This window comes from Ailuropoda melanoleuca, chromosome 7 (assembly GCF_002007445.2).
Source record: "Ailuropoda melanoleuca isolate Jingjing chromosome 7, ASM200744v2, whole genome shotgun sequence".
Classification (NCBI taxonomy): domain Eukaryota; kingdom Metazoa; phylum Chordata; class Mammalia; order Carnivora; family Ursidae; genus Ailuropoda; species Ailuropoda melanoleuca.
The window spans coordinates 131,035,210-131,058,524 of NC_048224.1; the positions used below are offsets into that span (position 1 = coordinate 131,035,210).

At 38.7% G+C, this 23,315-nt stretch overlaps 1 protein-coding gene across 6 annotated transcripts in view; it reads right to left on the minus strand.

Annotated features, from left to right (window-relative positions):
• Positions 1 to 23,315, minus strand: part of NALCN (sodium leak channel, non-selective) — a 288,838-nt gene that overhangs the window by 170,580 nt on the left and 94,943 nt on the right. For all 6 annotated transcript variants that reach the window (XM_034665437.1, XM_019794775.2, XM_019794774.2 and 3 more), the window contains one exon: positions 9,595 to 9,726. In XM_034665437.1, the coding sequence (XP_034521328.1) occupies positions 9,595 to 9,726 (132 nt within the window). The remainder of the gene's footprint in view (positions 1 to 9,594; positions 9,727 to 23,315) is intronic.

A 23,315-nucleotide genomic window follows, 5' to 3' on the forward strand; every position in this document is an offset into this window, starting at 1 on the left:
GAATAACATGTTATTTATAATACTTGTAGATACTGTCCTATATGAAATTGGTCTATAATTTTACTTGTACTACCATTATCAAGGTTTTGGTTAAGCTTATGCTGGCTTTCTCAAACTTCCTGTGGAGATTTCCATCTTTTGCACGATCTGTAATTTCTTAAATAAAATAAAAATTATCTCATCTTTGAAGGTAGGTACAATCCATGGGAACTCCAACCCCATGTGAGGGCAGGCTTGTGCTGACACATTTTCAGTAAAGCTTAATTTTTTTCTATCCATCTGGAGTCAAGGTCAAAATTGAGGGTTTCCTCATCATATCCTTCTGAGGGTGGAGTTTTTCCTTTCATTTAAGTACAGACCTCAGGTGTTCTATGTTAAGCGGGGGTCTCTGTTCTGGCATCTCACCCTCACAGCCACTTCTATTCTGGTTATAGCTCTTAAAATGGCAAATTTTAGGTAACAAGCATATGCAAATGCCCTCAGAGTAGCCATTGGTGTTAGTGCCCATTTTATATTCTGCACTCACATCACACTTAATCTTTGGCCTTGAGCATATTCCTTAATCTTTTGCATGTTCTGCTAAGCATTTAAGATGTTTTAATATTTTAGGTGTCACTTTTAGTTGTTTCATCAAGAGATGATTTTCAGCCACATTTTGGGGCAACCTTGTATGTGTTTCCTATAATCCATATACTATTTAAGTTTGTGTTTAAGCATACTCCAATTTTCTATGTCTTTTGAGAGGAAAATTCAATCTGTATATATTTAACGTGCCAAAATTAGACTTGGTCTTCTTTATGGTTTTTTGTATGTCATTGCTATAATTTTTTCTTGTCTTTTCTGATGTGGTCAAACTGTTGCTGATTTCTTTCCCCCCTTGTTAATTTGGACACTCTACTCTGGTTTTCTAGTCCCCCAGTTCAATTCCCAACTGTCATAAATCAATCTATCCTTTTTTATTATCACATCAAAATGGAATAATTGTAGCTCCTCTCCCACACACATTTGCTTGCTCATGCATCCTTCATACCCTTGCCATCTACAAATTATGTAGCATACTTCTATCAACCAATCCCCTTCCTAAGTCCCACTTTTTCTGAGATTGTTTACACATTTACTTCTAGTTTCTTGAACCATAACTATTTTCCCCCCAAGGATTCTCGTGTGACATTTTTGTCTTTCATTTGGATCCAACACCCACCTCTTTTTTTCCTTATCAGCCTCTCTGATCTATGTCTGCTTTCCTTTTTTACTTCTCCAATATACTTACGATTAGCATACTTTGGAGTAGTTTGCTCAGATAAATATCACAGGTTGTAAACTCTCTTAAACCTTCCCTATCCAAAATGCATTTTTTCTTCCAATTTTTTATTTAAATTCTAGTTAGTTAACATACAGTGTAATATTGGTTTCAGGAGTAGAATTTAGTGATTCATCACTTACATGTAACACCCAGTGCTCATCATATGAATACCTTAATTGATACCTTAATTAATACTGTAATACCCATCACCCACCAAAATGTATTTTTAACCTGGACATGACTATTCTTACTGCATACAGATTCTTTTCTCTCAGTGGTCTGTGCATATATTGACTCACTCCCTTCCACCTTCCGATATTGTAGATGAGTCACATTTGATACACAGCATATTTCTTTTGCTTTTGCAGGTTATTTAAGCCTGTCGAGGGGCTTAATTTTTTTTTTTTTTTTTTGCTGCAACCAAGGAAGGCCATGAGGATATACGTAAGAATTTTTTTTCATTTAGTCTCCCTGAGATTTAGTGACTCCTTTCAATCTGCTGATTTATGCTTTTCCTCAATTTAGGAACATTTTTCTCTCTCATTCATTATTACTTCTCTTTTATCCATTCTCTTTTTCCTTCAGGGGCCTGTATTGGTCACATTGGAGTGGCTGGTCTCTTTTGCTTTATCCCTCATGATTTCTGCCATTTCTTTAAGGTTCCCCCCCACACACACACTTGAGTTTTGTATTAATAATACTTTCTCAGCATCAATCATTCCTTTTTTCAGTTCTTTCTTTGCAAATTTTAGCCAAAGTTTCAGAAAGTTTGTTTTGTACCTTAATTGCCTGTGCTTGAGACATTAAAAAAACAACAAACCCTGCTATGTCTTCCATCAATTGTACTTGTTTGGAAACTCCTGTACTCATTCATCTTGGTTTTCTGAGTTTCATCCTTAGTTTCTTTGTAAGAGAATAATTTTTCCTTGCTTGTTCATGACTGCACGTTTGTTTTTTGTTTGTCTTTTATGCTCTCTTGAGCAGTGATAAATGAGAGGTAGTAGGGGCACTGTGATTTTTATGGTAAGTGACCTAAAAACCCATGGTCCCTCTCTGGGCATCAAGGAGGGAGTTGCTCTGTGTCAAAGCTCCTCCTAGGCTGGTGGAATCCATTTCCAACTGCCTCTACCTGGAAATAATTCAGCTTCTAGTGAGGTTCCTTTCCTGGCTCATCAAGATCAGTGGGAGTCTTTTGGCTCTCTGGACCACAGGAGACCATGGGGCAGGCGCAACTCCTCTGCAGGTTCAGCCCCAGAGGATCCAAATCTCTGCCGTAAGTGCTAACAAAGAGGCCAGTTTTCTCCAGCCCTGGTTTCTTAGTCCAGGTCTTGTAAAAATATGAAGACAATGGGGGAATCTCTGGAGGAACTGAAACGCAGACAGGTCTGTCCTGAAGGTGTAACCTGCAGCCTGATCTGGCTGTTTTATTAACAGAGGGAGCAGTGACAGGCACCCACACATCTATCTCTAGGCTTCACCTGTATTTTCAGGCTTTCATTCCAAAGGAAAGAATGAAATCCATATCAAAATGTCTTTTTTTTTTAAGTTGGGAACTACTAATAAATACCTGAAATATATCCAAATAGATTGTCAGATTATATATAAATACAACTAATCACTTAACTAACTTTGCATTTGCTATCAAAAAGACAGATGGAATGATCTCTTTAAAAGATCATAATTCATAATTAAATATGCAGCTGGATCCATTTGCATCATTATTTCCTCAGTGGGAAAGTCTATATGCTTTTCAAACCCGCTAAGAGCCACTAAAAAAGGATTTAGCAAACTGTTATGTAATTATGTGTAAATACCATATTCCCACTCATTTTCCTACTGGAGTTCCTGATTCCAGTACTTGCGGGATCAAATACCTCATTTTTAACATAATGTGTTAATTATTATAAGCTAATGCTCTGGTTTTCTGAGAAATAGTAATCCCAAAGTGGTAAAATTTTAAGAAAAACGCTATACATGAAAATATATGTAACTTACTTATAACTATGGGTTACTCCAGTGTAGGGAAGAACTATGTCAGGAATTAAAGGAGGGATTTAGGAAAATTAAATTAGCTTACATGCTCATCAGCTATTTTAGTGTAGGCTAGAAGGTTTAGTGCATCTCGATTCAGAGGAACATAACAGTTTAGAAGTATCAGAGTGAGCATGGAGGAGGAAGCTGTAGCAACCCTTCTCAGTGGGTAGTTCCAGCCTGTGTCAGTGAACTTAGCCTTGACAAGTGCTGGGCAGGGAGGAACTTGCCAGGGTTATGCTGTTGGCCATACAAAAGGGGCAAGGCCCTAGGGCTGCCTGCAGTTCTTAAACACCTGGAAGGAGTGTTCATAAGAATCAACTAGAAATGTGTCTAGTCTCAGGCTTTCTTCAAATCCCAGGCAGTCAACAGTGCAACCCACGGAAGGGCAGACTCCCACTCGTCACGCCTGGCCTGGGAGTGCATGCGCCATTGCTGTGCCCCTCGCTCTGCAGCCCCCACATGGACAAGGTGCCCTGGGACCTTCCTCTGTCTCCCCTTCTTGCAGCATGTGATACTATGTGTGAGTGCTTACAAGATGAAACTCATCTTTTCAAGAGTGAAGTTAAGATTTGTAAGTGTGATAAACTTTCCATAAGTATTGTCACATTACTTGAAACAACTTGGAAACAATACATGAAGAAAACAAATATTTCTTTTTCCTTACAATTTTCCTAAGTCAGTGTTTTCCAACCTTTTTTTTTTTAAACACCCACTCCTCCCCAACCAGGGGTCTTTTTAGATATTTTGTTCCTAATCAACACCCCATATGGGATTTTAATACAACAAATACGTTATATATCTGTCTATATACTTCACATATCTATCTCTGTCCTATAAATAGAAAGAGCAAGATTATTTTTGCCTCCCTAAGAACCAATTTTTACCCCTTTACTGGTGTTTTCATTCCCTGTTGAAAATGCATACTCTATAGATATATCTGGTTTAATGTCACCATAGCAAATCTTAACTAATATTTTCAGGAATGCAGGTTATATGAGTTCTTTCTTTTTTTTTAAATTTTTTTTATTATATTATGTTAGTCACCATACAGTACATCCCTGGTTTTTGACGTAAAGTTCGATGATTCATTAGTTGCGTATAACACCCAGTGCACCATGCAATATGTGCCCTCCTTACTACCCATCACCGGTCTATCCCATTCTCCCACCCCACCCCCCGAAGCCCTCAGTTTGTTTCTCATAGTCCATAGTCTCTCATGCTTCATTCCCCCTTCTGATTACCCCCCCTTTCTTTATCCCTTTGTTCCCCTACCGATCTTCCTGTAAACACCCAGTAGTGCAATGGCTGGGTCATAGGGTAGTTCAATTTTTAACTTTTTAAGGGACCTCCACACTGTTTTCCAGAGTGGCTGTACCAACTTGCATTCCCACCAACAATGTAGGAGGGATCCCCTTTCTCCACATCCTCTCCAGCAATTGTTGTTTCTTGCCTTGTCAATTTTTGCCACTCTAACTGGCATAAGGTGGTATCTTTGTGTGGTTTTGATTTGAATTTCCCTGATGGCTAATGATTTTGAACACTTTTTCATGTGTCTGTTAGCCATTTGTATGTCATCATTGGAAAAGTGTCTGTTCATATCTTCTGCCCATTTTATGATTTGTTTATTTGTTTCTCGCGTATTGAGTTTGAGAAGTTCTTTGTAGATCTTGGATACCAGTCTTTTATCTCTAGTATCATTTGCAAATATATTGTCCCATTCCGTGGGCTGCCTCTTAGTTTTTTTGACTGTTTCCTTGGCTGTGCAGAAGCTTTTTATCTTGATTATATGAGTTCTTTGAGCACTATACTTTATTATTTCTTCTCTAAGTTTTCATTTTATATTAATACTTATGCCATTTCATATACACCATAATGCACCCTCTTATCCTCAAGAAAATGACCAATAATGGAATGCAGATTTAAAAATTAGAGGACTTATTCCAAGAAACAGTATTATATTTGTTTCCAGGAAAGTACATCACTTGTGAAAATATATTTTTAGAGTGAAAAGTATGAGAAATTAATTTAAAATGCTTGTTTTCTAAAAGAACTTGTAACTGGATTTGTGAAGCTAGCAGGTAAAACAGTAAGATGATTGCCAAATTTCTGAAGCTAAGGAGAAAAATAACCAAATGGAAAATGACATGCATAATATAAATACAATAGAAATAGTTCTGCCCTTTTAATTCAATGAATAATATATGAACATTTATAGGTGACAAATTATAAATGAGCTGATTGTGCCATGCAGGTCTGAGAAGATAAAATGGTAAAGATGTTGCCCAAATGTAGGAAAGATATTTGAAATATATTATCCAAGATTTGTGCTGTGGTCTCTATTTCATACTTTCAAAGAAACATAATGGATATTATGAGAAAATGAATGCAAATTTGTCACAAAAGAAGATTACAGGACAAAAGTCACAAGAAATCCAATTCAGGTAACTCTCTTCTCCTAAATGAAATTCAGATTAAAGAACACCAAAATAAATGCTTATCTGCATCTCTCTAGAGGTGTCTGCAAATCCCCTGCTCTTAGTCTGTAGTGTACTTTCAGTATACTACACAGTTAAAGAGCAAACTTGAAATGAATTACTGAATAGTTGAATATGCCATTATTATATGATTTCCCTCTTAACAGGGTACTTTCCAAGTCCTTTAGAAGAAAGGACCAAAAAAGTTATTGTCAGAAGAAACTTATTTAGTGAAAATTTTCCAAAAAGGAAATTAAATTTAATGATAATCTGAAAGACTGCTGTTATGGCAAGTGAGTCACTTTCTTAATTTGGTCATTTCTTAGGATTAATGAGGTGAAATATGGGTGCCAGGTCTTGTTGGAAGTAAAATAAATGGGTCTTTCATTTAATTTCATTTTAACAAACATCATAAAGCCAAACGTCCTCAGAGGGACACAGAAACAACTTTTCTAGAAAAGATGACTTTCTGAAAGATGGCAAATAGTTCACGCTTTTAGAAAGCCTTTCTGCTTCAAACTCACAGCTGTCATAGAAAAACAGGCAACCAAAGAGACATCCTGGATCTAAACAAGGTAAACCCCTCTCCTGACCAGAAATGCGGTTCTTCATTGCTTACTTCATTGTGCTACCTCTCCCATCAATTTGTGACTTTCTTAAAAGAGGAATTTTGTTAAAATTGTTGATCTTCTGTGCATAACACTGTGTTAAGTTTCTGTTAAATGTATAGTCTAATGGATACACCTATATATTTATATATTTTTATATAACAATAGAAAAGTACTGTTCGAATTTTATTACTTAAGAGAATGAGAATATCCACTTAAAAATATAATTATGTTCATTATAAAAATGTGATTTTATGTATAATATTAATAACAGTGTATTAGATCAGAATTAAAAACGAAAACTTTTACAAAACAAATTTACCTTTTTACCTTTATACATAGATAAAAACAAAGAAAAATTTTTCTTGTTTCTTGACTAATTTTAAATTTAGGTTAGTTAGTCCAGAGGGGCAAAACTGGTCTCCAGCTATACAATGGAAGCTAAGCAGCTTAATTTATGCCTAAAGGATGTTTTTTAGACTGGAAGTTGATTCTAGTGGGTAGAGTGGTTCATTTTGGATTTTGAATTATCCTGGAATAGAGGATACTCACGAAATTGCTTCTCTGAAACCTCAGGGCCATTTGTGATCTATTTTAAAAATAAACTTTCCAAAATATTATTCTATTGCCTTAAATACTGAATCATGATAGCCCATACACTTGAATTTCTGTTATTACAGCTATTTAAGAATTAAATGGGATAATGAATTCCTTTAAAGTATTTGGCAACCTAACAGAATCTCCCCCAAACGGCAGCCATTATTGTTGTTAGTATTAGTACATTTGAATTTAACACATAAAGATGTTAGTTGACCTACTCTCTGTTTCTAAAGCTTAAATCAAGGTTAAGCTCACTGCTTATTTTTGTAAGTACAGTTTTATTGGAACACCACCATCTGAGCCCACACTCATTTTTGTACATCATTTTTGCACAACAAAAGTAGAGTTGAGTAGGTGAGACAAAGGGCATGTGGCCTGAAAAGCCCACAATGTTTATTATCTGGATCTTCAAGAAAAGCTTTGCTGTTTTATCCATGTTCACTGAATCTGCTTCCCATGTCCTTGCCTCGGCTGGTTCTGCCCCAAATGCATGGCTTCCTCCACAGCCCTTTCCAGAAGGGGATGCTCATGCTCCAGTGTCCCAAATGGCGCAAGTAGGATAGCACGTGGATGAGGAAGAGATGCCCTGTCTATTACTCCTCAACACTCCTCAACACTCCTTTGAGGTGTATTCCATCAGCTTAAGACATCCTCTCATCGGACTCTCCCTGTGACTGCCATCCATCAATCTCTCCATCAGTCCTTCCTACGTGCTTCTGCCTACACTCCTTCCCCAAGATCTGGCCTCATGCTGAATGACTTTAATGTCACTGTGAAGATTTCAGCCAACATCTTAGTTTGATAGCTCCTTGCCATCTTGCCTTGACTCCATCATGATGTTTGAGCCAATCATATCCATGTAACTCTGAATTTTATATTTAGTTGTCCAGAATTATTCTGAAATCCTAAATCCTGGGTCACACTTTCCAATCAGCACCTTACCTTCTCTAGCTCTCTCAGCAACACCAGCCTGGAAACTCTCAAGAGCTGGCTCAGTCTAAGTGTTGCCTTTCTTCCCTTTACGCAAAGCTTAAAAAGGGCACAGACCTGTCTAAATTGGTATCATTATGAATTTGTAGCCTCAAAATTCACCTGGGTCTTCAGCATTGGAATTGATGTATCTTTAATTTGGTTTTTTTTGCATTCTTCACAGGATCCACACCTTCCCATTTTATAGTCTTGTTATCAGGCTGGATATAGAGGTCTATATATGTATCTGGGGTACCTTCAATGTTCGATCCTTGCATTAGAAATTCACCTGCAAATATTACAATTGGTCGATGTTTCCCTGTGCATTTTATGACAATCCAATCTTTGTGTGCTGGATCTGCAGCAAAATTATACCTATTTTTCAAGTGTCAGGCTGGATATAATTTCTTCATGAGCTCCTGTCATTGGTACTCTGCAGCATAAAATTATTGTTTATTGTCTATATTTCTGTAAGCTCCATATACCACAGAGCAATTAAGCAGCATCACATCACAGTAGAAGTTTAATATAAATTATATTTTGTTACAGGCAACAAACTTCTATGAAGAGGGGAATTCATAAGCGACTCCTTAAAAGTTTCTTGATACCCACATAGATATTAACATTCAATAGGTATATGCTATCAATTCTTTTTCTGAAAAGTTTATGTGTGGGTGGATTGAATTTTTATTAACCAAATCCATTTTTAAATATACTGGAAGAATTCTGGATATCTTAGAGAACTCAACTATGTGGCAAATTGATTTTTTTACATGAAAAATGCTTTATAATAAAAATAGTCAAATTACTATTTTTCTGTTTTTAAGTTTACTTTTTCATATATTGGATTTCTTAAAGGGTACTTCAGCTGTATATGCACGCCTCACTTAAAAGATAAATGGGTTTCTAAAGAGTTATATGTCAGCCAATTTTTCCATAAATATGTAATCACTGAATTCTTAGATGTATTTTAGAAATAATTTTTCACAATAAAAAAGTGGTCCCTGAATGTCATTAAAATATTAAGAATCAACTATTAACAAAGCTACTCAAGCGATAAGAAGTACTATTCCAAAACTCTAGTATGGTATGTAACGTGCCAGATGCTTATTTAATCACTAAACCTACCTGCTCCTGACTTGGTATCTTTAGCGCAGGCGGTAACACCTCAGTTTCTAGTACAGAAATTATTGTATTATCTTTTTCAATTTCCCTCCTGCCCTCTCTGGGTATTGTCGAGCTGACTTGCTTACTTAGTCTTCTGAATCTGTGCTTGCTTACCCTTAGTAAGAAACAGACTAACACAACGTGAGAAAGGGAGAGAAAATGAGAGGTGGATAGGAAAATAGCAAGCTCAGAAGAGTAAGAGCTGGGGCAAAGGAGTTACCTTGGCAAAGTGACACAGTGGGGAAGTCAGTCTGAGGGCGACAAAAAATGAGCCAGGCAACACAGTGACCAAAGAAACATTTAAGAAGCAGACAATGAATCAGCTTTGGTCAAAGTCAAGTAATTAAGGAGTTGATGTTAATTTTCATATTTGTAAAAGACACCATCTGAGGTTCACCTTTACCTTGAACACTGATCTGCATCCGAGTGGGCTGCTTACCTCTGCAAGATAGAACTCATCATACTGCCTTCTGAAGCTCTCTCCTTTGTGGTAGTTGCTCGCAGCAACTATCACATCCACAGTCACCATGCTCAGAATGAACATGTGGAAAACTGACGACCGCATCATTTGCTGAGGAGGCAAAACAGATGAACTCTTAACAAAGACAGAAACTGCCCTAGGAAGTTACCCCAATTTTATAGAGATGAAAATGGAGGCTCAGCGAAGTTAAATAACTTTCCCACTGTCACACAAGTATTGCAGGTGGACCCTTAATTTGAACCCACGTCTACTGCCTATGCTGAGGTGAAATAATTAGGCATTCAAAAATATTGACTGTTACTTTGATGGGTAGCTTGTATTCAATGCTTACAATGTTCCAGGCCATGCTCTAAGTATGTTATTTACTTTCTCTTTTAATCTCCACTGCAGGCCTATATAGCAGGATATATTCCTCAGTTTTTCCAGTGAGTTCAGAGAAATTAAGTCATTTGTCCAAGATCACACAGCAAGTACACAGTAGAAGCAGACTCCATATCCAAGTCTGTTTAAAGTCCATTCATGGTGTGGTAGACAATATATAAAAGGAGAGAGTACAGGCTGAAGGCCTCGGGCAGCAAAAAAAAAAAAAAAAAAAAAAAAAAAAAAAGAGAAGCTGGCCTATGGAAAGGACCTGAGTACATAACAACAAACCATTAAATCACATCCCTGGGCACCAACTGCCCAGAGACTAGCGCCACCATGTGCAGAGGCCTTGTTTCTTCTTGGCACAGATCCTTACATTTGATCTGACCCGAGAATTCTTCAATTTTTGCCACTAAAAGCACCTAACTAAAGCGGAAACTGGGAATGGGAAAAGAGAAACAGGGCTGCCTCCTCTGAGCTGCTGTCTTATGCATCCACACGTGTGACTTCACAGGACCTTTAATATCCTGCACTTGTCACTAAGGACATGGGCTCATAGCCAAATTGCATGGAGCGGAGATCCCACCACATACAAGCTCTGCAGTCCTTGGCAAGTTAACTAAGCCTCTCTGGGCTTCCATTTTTTCATCAGTAAAGTAGAGATAACAGTGACGACTCCAAAGGTTGTTACCATTTTAAATGAGTCAATATTTGTAAAGCGCTTAGAAGAGTGCTTGCATATTTTAAGTGTTCTTATAAAGATTTGCAATGAAAATAAATGCAATTCTGTGAATCCAGGCATTTTTTTCTGTCCAGGGACGGGAAATTAATTCCCCAAGGTCAAAGAATTAATTATGTTATGTATTCGATCGAATCCAGAACCAAGGGAGAGAAATAAAAGTGATAAGATCTAATAATTTGAGAGATATCGGAGCTATTGGAAAAGCAGATATTTAGAAAGGGTCCGTGTCAATGTGGCTATAGAGGCATTACATCCATGTGCCTTTGACTTTATTTTATAGGTAATATAAAATCAAATTCCAGGACTGCCAATCAATATATTTAAATGTACATCAATTTGCTTGCAGGAACTACTGACCTTCATAATAGATAAGCAAATCAGTTGGCACGTTCCTATTCTCACTAGAATTTTTATTGTTATTTGGTCTCTCTTGAATTGTGAGAGTTACATTCCATAACTATTATTCCTTTTCTATACTCTTTTCAACATAATGTTCTATTAAAAAACATTTCAACTGAGTTCTACTTTATCTGCATGACAGAAAAGCCACAACTCTCTCTTTCTATTTTCCTTAGCTGTGGATTTGTGTCTTAAGTAAACTGTTATTACTGAAAGCTCCAAACAAAGCTTTTAGCCACGGCTGTCAAAAAACTTTTAAATTGGTTTTGTAACTGTCACAGCTTCACTTTGGTGCTGTCATTATAATTAGGTTGTTTTTTGTCTGAATGTCTACGTGTCCCTGTTGGTATAGAGTCATTAAAATAATCACTTACAATGGATTTTGATACACTATAATCACCACTGCTTAGCTGACTTTCTCCAAAGTAATAATGCTCAAATATTAAATAAGAATTAAGGTGATCAGTATGTGCAGTAGCTAAATCTGAATATTAGAACCAGTAACTCTAGCTTTGAAGTGAGAGCTAGTGACATGGTCCACTTCAGCTCAATTCAATCCAACCGAAGTTGACTGGCTGTCGGTTTCCTTAACGTGGAAGGGCTAGAAACGTTATAGTTGGATTCATGCTTATATCTATAGGACAGTACAAATTTATACCCTTCAATTTTTTATTTTCTTATAAAAATTCATGTAAAGAGAAATGTTAAAGTTGAGTCAGTTCCACAAAATATTATATAACTTGAGATTTTTCAGAATTATTTAACATGGATGTGGATATATATATATACCTATAAACACAAATATGCATGTGTGTATATATATTTTTATACATATACGTATATATTTCTATATATAACATAAAACTCTTTGGATTCTGCATAGACATTCAACTTTTTAAGGTTCCCTTCAATTGCAATGTCATTTTGGTTTATATTTTTAAAAAATCAGACAAGTTCTACATATATTTTTAGTTTGGCTTTGATCCAAGGAAAACCAATTGTATGTGACAGTTGGAATTACCAAAATACAAATAAAAGACTATAGCAGAACCATCCCCAAGGCAGCAGTATCTGTTAGGAATGCTCAGGAGCTTTACTACTTAAAGTGTGGTCCTTGGACCAGGAGTTTCCTGAGAGTGTATTAGAAATGCAGGTTCTCAGGCCCTCTTCCAGACCTACTGAATCAGAATCTACATTTTTGACAAGGTCACTGATAAATTAATGTGCATATTGAAGTGTGAGAGGCTCTGTTGTAGAGGATACAAACTGGGTGACCTTGTTTAAGGTCAATACTTGCTGGACTATTATGGTAATATGTTAGGATACACCATCACAAAATGAATGCCTACCTTCTCCTGCTCTCCAACTCCAAGGTTAAAACCCAACTAAACCAGGGTCATGAAGACAAAAGTTATGTGTTGACTTTTCAATCATTTGGGGTGAGTTTTATGAAGACCCCATCACAGATCCTTTCATTAAAGTCTAGGGATGCAGGTGGTGTCTAGAATCTGGAAAAGGCAAGAAAATGGTTTCTTTCCTAGATTTCCAGAAGTAATGCAAGCCTCCCTGAGACCTTCGTTTCAGCCAGCTGAAACTCACTTTGGAGTTCTGATCTACAGAACTATAAATAATGTGTTGTTGTAAATCAGTAAGTTTGAGGTAATGTGTTAAAGCAGAATAGGAATCTAATACAAATACTGTTTGTGATTTTGACATACACCAGTTCAAATTCGTCTCCTATGAAATCTGACTGTATAAAGCGCCAGCATCACAAAATTCTACCTCACCAAAGGGCTCCACCCACGGTGATATGCCAGTAGGTGTCTCTGTAAACTTTATTACTACAAATGTAAACTCATTATGGCAACCAAGGCTTACATCTTACTTCATTTCAGAACATGTAATGAGATAGAGTCCCACCTCAAGCAGAAGAAAGAGAAAGGTCACTGTTCTTTATATTAGTTCTGAGTTCTACCGTGAAAGGAATGTTCTCAAGAGACTGTGAGGTCTACACCAAATATGGATAGGGATCCTCACTCAACTCAAACTGACACCAGCAAGATGTATTATCAAAACAAAAGCTACCATTTGAGTGCTTGGTTTGTGGAAAGTTTTGTTCCAAGGATATTGTGTGCTGATGTAAAAATATCGTTTAATCAACAACCCTGTGTGATAGGTGTTTTATTATCCCCTTTCACATGTGGAGAAAGGACAAGGAAAGATTAAGTAGACTTCCAAGCTCAGAGTTAGGAAGTAGTCTCAGGTGTTTTGAGTCCAAAGTAGTGCTCTCTTGAATTCTAACAGGCAGTCAAAATGCCTCTGACAGTGCTCTACATATTAAAGAAGAAAGTACAGCAACTCCTTCGCTGTTTGTGATTAAACAGAGGGAACAAGTTTGCGAACCTTGTATTTGAAAGCTGAAGATAGTCTGTTCCTTACAGAAGAGCGTAAGATCTCCAGGGTGGGGGGAAAAAAGTCAGTTTTGAAGACAGGCTGAGCTGAGTTCAAATCTTGACTCTGTGCATGATTTAACCTCTCTGTGACTTAGTGTTCTTATGTGAGAAAAGAATGTGAGAGTGCCTACACTGCTAGGCTATAAAATGAATATAAATGAAACTATTTAGTATAGAGTCTGGCGCATAGCTGATATCTTGCACTCGGGACTCTTATTATTATTATCACTGTATTTGAAAACACTCTAAGCATTTAAAGGTAGAGAGAGAATCAGTTACTTGTGGGGAAGGTAAGAAGGTACAATATGAGAAATCAAGCTGAAGAGATAACTAATCTTGAGAGGGACCATGAAGGCGTACAGACTTTTAGAAAGGTCTTACACTATCCCATTTTTAGCTTGGGTGCTGCATAGGAGCTATTTTATTAATTTGTTCAGTAATTTTGCCTTAAAGATTCTGAAGACTCTGCAGGCAAACATCCAACAAATCAAAACTGTGGCCTTGGAGGTCACAATGAAGATAAATTAGGATAATGAATAGTCCAGCTCAGAAATCAAATCTTTCTTTAAATTGCTGCTTGAGAGACTAAAACATCCCACCTTGGTAAACAAATTTCATGCACTGTACATTTATCAACCATGTACTAAAAACTGTGTTTAATTAGACCTTAAAATAAACATATTTGGAGAACAATGCAATCACACGATGATATTCTCAGAAACCGCCCTGCATACACAGCCATGAGCATAAGAACAAGAACATAATGTAAAAGACCAAGTACGTAAAACCTGAAATACATCTCCCATGTGCAGTGGTGCGTCTTTTGCTTCCTGTATTTAGAAGACATCTGGGTATATGTTACTTCTATAATCAATATATAAAATAATACTGTCTGATATAGAGAATTTGTGTTAAAAAAGCAAACATATTTATAACAAGACTGAAAACAGAACCAGTAGATGTCCTTAGAAACTCTGCCTTTCCCATCTATCTGCCCCTAGAGAGCCAGAGAATAGAAGGAAATCCACAAGTGACTTCCCTCGAAGGCCCTGAGAGTCTGTGATATCCCTGAATAGGTCAAGCCCTGACTGAGTTGCTCTCTTTCCTGGACAGAAAGCTGGGAGACTTCCCAAAGATGGAAGTCAAATTGTAGAAAGAAGGAAGAAGAGGTTAGTAAAGATGCTCTCATCACTTGGCCAGCATGAGCCTATCTTTCACTCTACTCTGTAAGAGTAAGGTTAGAGGTTAAATCATAAATTGCCACGAAAGTATTTGTTACTGTTACTAATATTTTTCAAACGCCAACTCCACTGTGTTAACACAAACTAGACTTTAACGAAAAGTAAATGCATGCCCAGTGGAAAAGAAACGCCACTAAGAAGGAACAACTATTACTATTACTTATTATTAATAAGCCAGTGACTCACATTTCTTCTAGCCCTTGTGGCAGAGCCCGAAGTGGGACCTACCTCCCTGCATCCACAGCCTTGGCAGCACCCTCCCATTCTGACTCTGGACTTAGCCATGTGACTTGTTTTGGTAGCAAGATAACAGCAGAGATGACATGAACAGAGACTCAGAAAATAGTTGAGGGTTGAGACTTATTCTTGCAGCTCCTGGGACCCCGAGCCATCACTTTGACACTCCAGGCAGGCTTGCTGCATGGAGCGCACAGACCCCGTCATCCCCTTTGCCCCGCAAATCAGTCATGCCCCAGAAACAGAAATGCTAGCTGACGAGCTAGCTGAGGACGCTGGCTGAGTGCAGACACAAGACGAGCCCGGCCGTGATCAGCTGAGACCGGCTCAGACTAGCCGCCGAGCCACAAATTCATGAGCAAAAATCAGTATCTGTTTTATAAGTGTTAAGTTTTAGGGGTGGCTTGTTGTTTAACCAATACATCCGCCAAGCCTGTTTCCTCAACCTCACACAGAGCTAAATGACATTACTTAGCCTGTTAGCATCGAAGTGGGGCAGTAGAGTGGTTCTCATCACCAGAATGGAATGGAAATGATGTGTCACATTTTGAAAGGGGCAATTAAGAAAGGGTATACCTTCTCCAAGCTCTTTCTCTCTTCCCCTCTATAGTGCTACCTTGGAAACAAGGTGCTTCAGATGAGATTATCAAAAACTTTACTGTATATACACATACATATATATATATATATATATATATATACACACACACATACATATATATATATGTATATACACACACACACACCCATACATTTATATGTATATATGGGTGTATATATATATATATGCCGTCTCTGAAGGAGGTCGGGGAACACAGTTGGCCCCATGTGTGGTGTGCTGGAGCTGCAACTGTGTACCTCTCTCCCCAGCTTCGTGTTCAATGTCATGTTGTTAACTTGAAATTGGCCATAGTGGGAACACCATGGAAATTAGCAAATGCTACCAGTCAGGACTCTCCCACTTCAAGATGGTTATTAAACATTTTAAACATTTCCAAGCACAACACTGCCCCATGCCAAGCTGCCCCAGCTGTCTGGCACCTCCTTGTTACTCTAGGCTGGATGACGTATATATCGTCCCATTATGATACTTAGAGATCCGTCATGACTCATAATGCCAAGGGTACTCACATAGACCCTCTCACTCTTGATCCTATTTTTTAGACGAATTAATGTGAAGGAAGTAAAACAAATTAGGACATTTAAGTTCAAGTAATTTTTTTTTTTTTTTTTTAGAGAGAGAGAGATAGGAGGGGGAGAGGGAGAGAGAGAATCTTAAGCAGGCTCCATGCCCAAAACAGAAACTAACGCGGGCCTTAATCTCACAACGCTGAGATCATAACCTCAGCTAAAATCTCGAGTAGGACACTTACCCGACTGAGCCATCCATGCCCCTCAAGTACTATGATCTTCTATCTATATATTCCAAGGACCTGCACCATTCAGCCTTGGGCACAAGAGAACCCAGAGTGATGACTGGGTGATGAGGCCACTGCACGTATTCCAGCAATAAGACTCCGTCAGTGACCGTCCCTTCCTCAGACACTCTGATTCTGACTTACAGTCAATTATAGGTGAAATGCCACAGTGCAGGTGCTCACATTTTCTACTTTCTCACTAACACTCCACAGGCCATAGAGTTACTAGCTAGTCTCACCACATTTTGACGAAAGGTGTTTTTTCTTTTTTTAAAGATTTTTTAAATTTATTTGAGAGAGAGAGAGACAGCCAGCGAGAGAGGGAACACAGCAGAGGGAGTAGGAGAGGAAGAAGCAGGCTCCCAATGGAGGAGCCTGATGTGGGGCTTGATCCCAGAATGCTGGGACCATGCCCTGAGCCAAAGGCAGACGTTTAACGACTGAGCCACCCAGAGCCCCCACAAAAGGTGCTTTCTTAGTCTTATTTATCATTATTGTTGTGAGTTTCTCTTCGTCTTCATGAGTACTTCAGTGAGAAATTAGAAAGGTCCATGGCAAGGCTGCTAGACAGGGGACCCTTAAACTATGATGATTTTAAGGTCTTTGGACACTTCAACTGACATTCCCATAGCTAATTAAAAAGTCTATATGTAGGATCACTTCAAATTTACTTTTATATGTTTATTTTTATTTTTAGTATTAAATGGTGGACAAGTGAACATAAAACTTGTTTTAAATTCAAGAGGGAAAGCACAAATTTGAAAATGAAATTAAATAGCAGTCATTTTCAACAAATTTTAGATCTGACACAGTGAAGGACTTAGGTTGCTACATTTGATGAATGCAGAGTTAAGTGAGAATTTTTGAACTATATTGTATCTTGAAGTGGGAGATTATTTTGAGATGCTTAAATTATTGAGGAAAAAGAGAAAAACAAATTTGAGGGATTGAAAAAATAAGGAGGGACTATACTGACTATGAAATGACAAGTTTTTTTTTTTTTACTTGGTCCAAACCTGGACGGCTGATGAGCCGTAGGGCATGGAGGGAGTCACGCTGCCCCTCCAAACCCTTCAAATGCACTGATTGTGCTGAACGGTGAGATAAATACATAGCAATTTCAAACCCTGGCTGAAGACTTTAAGGAAGGCTGCATATTTAGCCCCAGAAATCAAGACTCAGAAGAAGAATAACGTATCCTTCATTTTTTCCAAAGGTGACAATGTAACAAATATTTGATGGAAATTTGTCTCCAAAGACTGTATTATGAATGCCTGGCAAAAGTTGGTAAATGTCTCCTGATTAATATAAATATAAATACCAAAGAGTCATGGGACTTATTCAAACTGTAAGATGAAAATATATGACAATATAGGAATTTAGTTTGTGATAATCCGAAATGCAAATAATTTTAAGATGTTCTGAATATTTCTTTCTTCCAATGAGGCCCCAAAATCAAAGACACAAAACAATTTATCAACAGAAGATAGATAAATAAATAAAAATAGCATTAATTTTATCTCATTTTTATCATGCCTGGTCTCTATTCTAAATATGATTATTATTTGAAGTACATATATATTCTATTTGTGTATATATATAAATATGTAGAATATATATATAATATATAATATATAAATATGTAGCTAATAAATATATAATATAAATATAATATATATTTACATATTATTTATATATTATATATAAATATAAATATATAATATATAAATATGTAGAATATATATATAAAATATATATATATAATTTAGAATATATATATATATTTAGAATTGAAAAGTTACACAATCAGCTCCTCTCTTTAGTGAATTTGGCCATAACTGGTTTCAAGACTATAACAGGTCTCTTTCAACTAGCTTTTTAAACACCTTCTTACACCTTTTGTTTGTGCTGTTTGGGCTCTACCTATTTTATTCTTCCTGTTCTTAACTCCCACTCCAGGTTCTTATAGAATACTTTTTATTCCTTTTTTTCCCCCAAAACTTTTCCTCCAAGCCAGCTGTTTTATGTTCTGCTGTTGGAGACTGAAGATGAGAGTGTGTGGGCACATGCCAGTGTCTGGGAGAGGTGTCACTGGCATCCGCGTAACGGGAGGGTGAGACTGTGTCTGTTGTGTGTGAGGTGGTGTAGTTGTGTACATGGAAGCACGTGTATGTGTACACTCAAACACAATCCCCCAAATATTTGCCAAGTGCTTATCGTGTGAAAGTTATAATGGAAGCAAATGGAAGTAGGGAAGAAAGTGACCAAACTGAATTGAGGGGTCAGAGATCAATCACTGTATTGAGGAAGTTTGTCTGACCTGATTTTGAAGGTAGGGTCATTAGATGGGGATGGAGGGGGGGATGATTCAAAGAAATTGAAAAGACTGAATTAATGATAGAATTGCGGACAAGTCAGATTCAGGGAGGATGATGGGGGTGCATCTGAGGTTCTGGAGAGGCAGGAAAAGCCCGGTTGGGGAATGGGTCATGGAGAGGTGTGTGACAGGGGCAATGTGCTCATGAGAACAAGCGGGCGCATGTCTGTTGGACTCTTCAGGACACTCCTGAGCGGCAGAAACAGGGCTGCAGCAAGGCGGGGAGGTCACACTACAGGTGTGCATGAGCACAGGCCTCCTGGACGTGCACGGAGGACCCTGAGACAGGGACAGTTGGAAGAGTGTGCTCACAGTAGTGACAGTCATTTCCATGACCTTGTGAGCCCTGCATCCTGGACACTGCGCCAGACATTTTACGTGCATCATCATTTCTAACCCTTATTATTATTATTATTATTGCCATTTTTCAAGTCAGCAAACTGAGGCTCTGGGAGATCTAGCAAATCGTCCCAGGTTCTCCTGGGCCAGTCTCAGCTGGGCCACACCGTCTCGTCACCTTGGTCTGTAAGCACAGCAGACGTTTGAGGTTTGCTTGTGAATGGAAGCTAAATTCTCCTGGATTCAATCAATTCTTGAGATTGTCTGTGGGTTCCTGGGAAGGTTCATTAACAAGACAGGCGTCTGAGAAGTGCCTCGGATGTCACTTCATCACTTGAAATACACATATCACACAGTCCACCTCCCCCAATCTTTGCCTTCAATGGAAATGTTCTCAGAAAACATTAAACACTAGAGTAATAATTTTGCCACCATTTGACCTACTTATGGTAAGAGCCTATTATCTTTGTTCTTTACAGATGGAGGCACACGATGTTACAGAGAGAAACGGAGCTCCAGCATGCTGGGTCTCATGCATACTTTCATTTTCCTGTCAGTGACTTTCTTCGCAGTAATAGATCACTGGGTGTGTTTGGGAAGATGGCTCAACTGTGCAGCCACATCTGTCAAATTGTCAAGAGACAAAAACTCCTACCTGAGAGGCAGGAGAAAAATGGCTTGTCACAGTGGCAGCAGGGGACCGAGATTCCCATTTAACAGAACTTTTTATCATGCATGAGAGTGACCTCTTCGTGCAGCTGTTGCTTACGCTAAAATAGATTTTAAACAGCTAAGTAACTGGTGGATGTGAAAAGAGTCAACTATGACTTTTCCCTTTTCTGAGATGCACAATGAAGGACAGACCCATCGAAGGCACTTTCTACAGGGTTTTGGCAATACAGCCTAACAGAATTGCACCACTGCCTGAAGAGGGGAGAGGTGGAAAGTGTGCATTCAGACGCCAAGCACTAATATTTTAATGTATCTTTCTAATACTTCAGTGTCTTCTCAGACAGACGTGATTCGCCCTTTAGAGTTGCACAGAATTTCTGAAGATCGTTTGAAAAAAATCAACAGGTAAATGGGATTATCTACAGAATGAAAAAGCAATCTATAGAAAATGTAAGGGGCCTACGAATCTATACAGAAACTGCTCAACTTTCACAGACTGTAATCAGGGAGATCGAAATTTAAGGTTATAGCTTCATACCACCAGGTGTAAAAGCTTGATAACATCAGTTGTGGACGAGGATGCGAAATGCTGAGAATTCTTACAAGTTGCCGCTAAGAGTAAACATTCTGGGGAGCCACGGGGACAATGTCTCAGAAAGCCCAAGGCTGTTTCTCCTCCTGCGAGTGCTCACTTATCTACATACACTTGAATATTTCTCACCATGTGCACAAAAAGGCAGGGACAGGCAGTGGCCTGGAATGTGTGTAAGGGTGAAACGATAGGGGCACCTGGGTGATTCAGTCGGTTAGGCAGCCACCTTTGGCTCAGATCATGATCACATGGTTCTGGGATCAAGCCCAGTGTCGGGGGGGGGGTCGCCTCCCTCTCCCCCTGCCTGCTGTTCGCCCTGCTCTTCCCCGGGCCCCTCCTCCCTGCTCAAGCTCTCTCTCTCTCTCAAATAGATAAATAATATTAAAAAATAAGAGCAAAACAATAAAAAACAGCCTCGATGTCCATCAACAGGAAGATGAATGAACGGATGAACAAACAAATTGTGGTCTATTTTTATAGGAGGACGATACACCATGTGAAAATGAAGGGGTTAAAAATATGAGGTGACCGCGTGGGATGGAATGCCCAGTCAGTAAGCAGCTACGTGACCTTCACCAAATTACTTGAGCTCTCTGTGCCTCATTTGTTCCACACGGGTCACAACGGCACCTACGTCGGTGGTACTGTTGTGAGCACGACATAATTGAACACCTCGAACACACAGCGTGGCTGACACATAGAGACTAGTCCATAAATGTGAGCTGTTATTATTTCCAACAGTGGATACAGAGGTATTCTTCCCCTCTCTGTCTCCACGTTATTTCATAATCTTCGTAATGCAAGGAAGGATTGAATATTATATTGTGAAATGGCCCTAATTTACAAATTATTCACTGATAAATACAAGGAAACTAGGTGGTGTTTCTCCACCTGCTCCATGAAGCTTCCAGGGGTATAGAACTGTGGCTTGTAGACAGAGACTGGGCAAGGTCTTCAGAAGGTATTAAGAAGGGAAAATTACTCTGGGTTCCTCCTGTAGGAATACTTGGCTTAAGTGGACATGCTGCTTCCCTTCCATTCCCATGACCAGCTGCCTCTGGCCCGTCGCCCACCTGGGGTGGCCTACTATGAAACTATAGTCTCCCAGCCTCACACCCAACTCTAGCTGTTTCCTTGTGATTCTCTTTAGAGCTCTTGAATGAGAGGTCACCAAACTCAGTTGCAAACAACCATATTTGGGCACTGTGTGAGAAACAGAATAAAGCCAGCCTTCAAGGAGAAAAACACAGGCAGATGCATGGACAGAAACAAAGATGAGAAATTATGTGTCTCCCCACAGAGAGCGAGAGAAAGACAAAGAAAGCATAGCTGCCTGGCAGGTCTGACTGTACGCAAATGCTCCCTGTGAGCATAAGATCTGTTCCTTGCAACCAAACAATTCTTGAGTGGGCCATAAATACTCACTTAATCCTCAGGGCTGAGGAAGGAGGCACTATCCCTATTTTACAGAAATATGCCCAAGGTCTTACTAATTAATAGAAAACCTGAAATATGTCTGTCTCCAGAGACTACTCTCTAAGAGGGTGCAATATGGGATTTATTCAGGAACAATGCTGTGCTGGGTGTTACTTCATGGAGTGAAGTAAGGATGTTTGTAGCTGGGGGGGCAGGGGTGAGAGGTAAGAGAGTTAGGAGTCAGGTACTGGAGGCAGTTGTAGTGCAAAAAGAAAAGGAAACTAGGTCTAGGGCTTGGCTCATCCCTATTCTTTTCCTTGTCACTTGCGGCCATCTTGTTCCCATAATAAGGACCAATGGCAGGAAGGGGTGAGACCCCAAATGATGAGCATCTCAGCACAGGGAAGTAGAGAAAGAAGGAGAAAGACATTTTAGGTGGGACTGAGGCAGAGAGAGGGGGTGTTTCAAGGGCTACAGGAGGTTCCCTTATTTGTCCTTAACTTAGGAATGAATTTATGAGGAATTGAATAGATCTCCTGTGGCTAAGTTCCTTAGTAAACGTGGTATGAATTTCATTAATAACTGGCTAAACATGAAAAATGTCCTAGCAAAATTAAGTTAATGAAGTTAACATGAAGTTAATCAACTAAGAATTTCAACAAGTGTTACCACAGAGCTCACCACTCACATCCTAGCAGGTCTTGCTCTGAATGTGTGGTTTTGCAATTAAATTTAAGAGCATATGCATTTTCATTTATTATGAAAACAGAAAAGACCACCCTAAGGGTGCCAAATTGAATCCTTTCCCTGCATGCCTGCGTATGACTCTCGATATGGTTATAATTATAGCTATGATTACACTTAAATTTGTGTCTCAGGACACAGAATTTGTAGAGTTTCTAGTTGCAGACCAAAGGTGCCTATTTCTTCTTCTACCACTGGCTCTATAGAGCTTATTATTCTGTAGAAAAGTAAGAAGACCTCTAAGTTTCCTCATTCATTTAATAGCTCCATAATCAATATATGCAAAGAGAAAGCAGAGATACCACAATGATTGCAACATTGGAAATGAGGAAAAATACGTGTGTGTGTATGTACCAATGTAGGAGAGCAATAAAAAACTAATCCTGTTGCTCAGATCTTATCACTGCCCAATGGACTATATAAAATCTTTTTTTTTAAAGATTTTATTTATTTATTCAACAGAGATAGAGACAGCCAGCGAGAGAGGCAACATAAGCAAGGGAAGTGGGAGAGGAAGAAGCAGGCTCATAGCGGAGGAGCCTGATGCAGGGCTCGATCCCAGAATGCCGGGATCACGCCCTGAGCCGAAGGCAGACGCTTAACCGCTGTGCCACCAGGCGCCCTGGACTATATAAAATCTTAATAGATTTATTGCTGCAATGTAAAAAAAAAAAAGTGTGTGTGTA